General features: G+C 38.2%; 1 protein-coding gene across 1 annotated transcript; it reads right to left on the bottom strand.

The window, feature by feature from the left end:
• On the bottom strand, nucleotides 1-1,331 carry LOC125185501 (serine acetyltransferase 1, chloroplastic-like). The gene has a single exon (XM_048082035.1). It carries the CDS (start codon nucleotides 1,268-1,270, stop codon nucleotides 203-205), a length of 1,068 nt encoding a protein of 355 aa, XP_047937992.1. The 5' UTR covers nucleotides 1,271-1,331; the 3' UTR covers nucleotides 1-202.
• Nucleotides 1,332-3,199: the final 1,868 nt, after the last annotated feature.

Below are 3,199 nucleotides of genomic sequence, written 5' to 3'. Positions count from 1 at the left end.
TTAACCAAAGAGGATTCTACCTTTTTTCTTACAAAAATAAAACCTCAAACATTATACATAAACAACTCAGTCACACAAATGAGTAGTAATATCTAATCATAGTAGTAATAGCCAAAAAGTTGCACACACACACACACCATGTATATTAGATTAAGAGCAAGAAACACCTCTGCTAACAACACTTACTCTTCTTCTTCTTCTTCTATATAACATAATTAGACCATTCAGAATGCGAGGTCTGATCCATGGTTAAGCTCGGCGTCTTCTCCAGCCGCCCTCCGATCAATCTCGCCGGATTCCCAACCGCTGTGCTCCTCGCCGGCACCTGCTTCAGCACAACCGATCCCGCCCCAATCCTCGCCCCCTCCTCGATCCTCACATTGCCCAGCACACAAGTCCCCGCCCCAATCAGGACCCCATCCCCGATCTTCGGGTGCCTATCACCGCTCGCCTTGCCCGTCCCGCCCAGCGTCACGTTATGCAGGATCGACACATTGTTCCCAATCACCGCCGTCTCCCCGATCACCACCCCCGTCGCGTGATCGAGAAGGATACCGCTCCCGATCCTCGCCCCGGGGTGGATATCCACCGCGAAGGCCTCCGAAACCCTGTTCTGTATCAGCAGCGCCAGCACTTTCCTGCCTTTGCACCACAGATTGTGCGCGATTCTGTGCGATTGAATCGCGGAGAAGCCTTTGAAGTTGAGGAAGCAGTGTGCGAAACTGATGCAGGCAGGGTCCCGCTCCTTCACCGCCCTCAGATCATCAACCACCGCCCTAATTATTTCCCCATTTTCGACTAAAATCCCTAAAATTAAATCGTGGAGGATGCCGCTGGGGAGGCTGTGGTTGCTCAATTTGATCGAGAGGTGACTCGCGAGAGCTGATTCGATCGAATCGTGGCACAGAATCGAAGTATAATAGTAGCTAGACAAAATCGGTTCCTGCTCAATATCTAACCTGGCCTCCTCCCTCATCCGCAGCCACAAATCGGCGACCAGAACCGTTTTTGGTTGCACGCGATCGGCGAAATTAGGTCTGCAGCAGATGGCGTAGGTGTCGACGGATTGAGCGGTGCGGGGGGGAGTTGTGGTGGCGGTGGAGGAGTGGACGCAAGTGGCCATGGAGCGGTTGTGTGGCGGGAAAAGCGGCGAGGAGAAGAATCTGGATGAGAGAGAGAGGAGAATGGTGGAAGGGGAGAGAGATTTATTTAGGGCAGAGGGTGTGGCTGTGGAGAAGGAGACGGAGATGGAGAGCGACAGAGCTTTCATTGGAAAATGATTTTTTTTATAATTTTGGGAGCGAATAAATAATTGTGAGGGAGATGAAGCGTAACGAATTTGGGAATAAGTGGTAAATGGAACCACGATTTAAAAGGTCCACCACGCGCAGCCGCGATAGTAATAAGTCGTCAAATAGTGGTAAAAGCAAATTGAATTTTTTGGAGCCGTTGCTTTTTATTGTGGGTAGATAATAAAGGGAAGGCTGCAGATATGATGTGAAAGATTCGGATATAGTAATAATAATGATCTTGCTTGGTTGCATGCACTAAATTAAATACTTACTCCATATGATAGAAGAATCAAATTATACTGCTCCCCTCCGTTCCCCATAATTTGTCACCATTTGATCCGGCACAAGTTTTAAGAAATATAAAGTGGGTTGAAAAAGTGAGTGGCAAATGAAGATCCTATTTTTATATAATAGTTTTATAATAAAATGTGAGTGGAAATCAGTTAGTGGAATATGGAGTCCACTGTCAAAATTGGTAAAAGTGAAAAGTGATAAATTTTTAGAGACGGATGAAAAATAGAAATAAGTAACAAATTTTCAGGGACATGAGAGTAATTTAATTGATAGTAATAAATTAATAAATAACGTAATTAAGGATTGAATTGCATATCTTACATAGTGTTGTATACAGTCTTCGATCCTTATTATTTTAAAAGTTTTTTGTCTGTTGATTTTTTAAATTTTGCCAAAATCTTATTTTGAATGCAAGCGGCTATAAAACTGTATGAGGATTGTAAACTATATTTATTTAATCTGATTTATCAATCAATTAACATTTTGGTACTAACATGCTTGCTGCGTAAATTATGTGGCACAATCGAACCATGTGGAGTTTTTTTTGGTGAAATTACCAAACTCTTTACTTGCATGTAAATTGCAAAACTTTTTGCCAAATTTTGATTTTGCAATCAATTATGATTCCAATGTCGACATGACTTTTTGACTAAATTACCTTGCATACTTGGATGATAATCAAAACGACATCATATTAAAGATGACCAAACAACATCACATTACACGCAGAAAAAAAACATATTATTGTTATGGTTGTAAAATACTCCTATTACGCGTGTTTATTACTTATCTCATTGTTGCTCTATTTGGTTAAATCGTGTGCTTAACTGATTTGATCGAACTTTACCCTCACTAGGATGATGGTGGACTGGGAGTAGATTGGTTTAGAGCATTTAACGTATTACAAATTTTTCTATACAGAAGTAGAGAACAATAGTATAAAGAGCATTTAGAGCGAGGATTGTGGCACGTAATTTAGTTAGCATGTATATCCATTATGTAATCTTGATTGATTATGAAATCATATTAAATAGTAATACAGTTGATGTGCAAAATTAGAAGTTAAAAGTTTAGAAATTTAAAAGAAAATACCAATGCCATATAATTATGTTAATTAATATAATTATACGTAAATTTCAAAATTGATATGAAAAACAAAATTTGGTTTTGATTAGGAATATATTGTAGATATAATGTTACACCTATCATTATCAAAGTTCTTTCTATGTAATCAATTGAACTCAACTTGAAAAACTTTATGCATTCCTTTCTTTATTTATCCACTAGGCATCCTCTATAAGAAGACATGTTTGTTTTAAATAATTAACTTTAGATTGTAAATAATTTGTTTGAAGAGTGAAGAAATATAAATTAATAATAATTACCTTTATTCGGAATTAGTGGAAAATAATGTAAAAGTATTAAACATTAAATTATTATTTTATTATTTTTATGAATATTTACGAAATAACCTCGTGTGACAAATCACATCATTGGGGCATAATTTTATTGAACGAATATACAAAGATAATTTCGGAAATCAAATAGGATGATTGGATAAACACACTCACAAGTCGCAAATATCACAAAACAAAAAAGAAAAAAGTACAATT

The sequence above is a fragment of the Salvia hispanica genome, chromosome 4 (genome assembly GCF_023119035.1).
Source record: "Salvia hispanica cultivar TCC Black 2014 chromosome 4, UniMelb_Shisp_WGS_1.0, whole genome shotgun sequence".
In the NCBI taxonomy this organism is placed as follows: domain Eukaryota; kingdom Viridiplantae; phylum Streptophyta; class Magnoliopsida; order Lamiales; family Lamiaceae; genus Salvia; species Salvia hispanica.
This window is presented reverse-complemented; position numbering and strand designations above follow the sequence as displayed.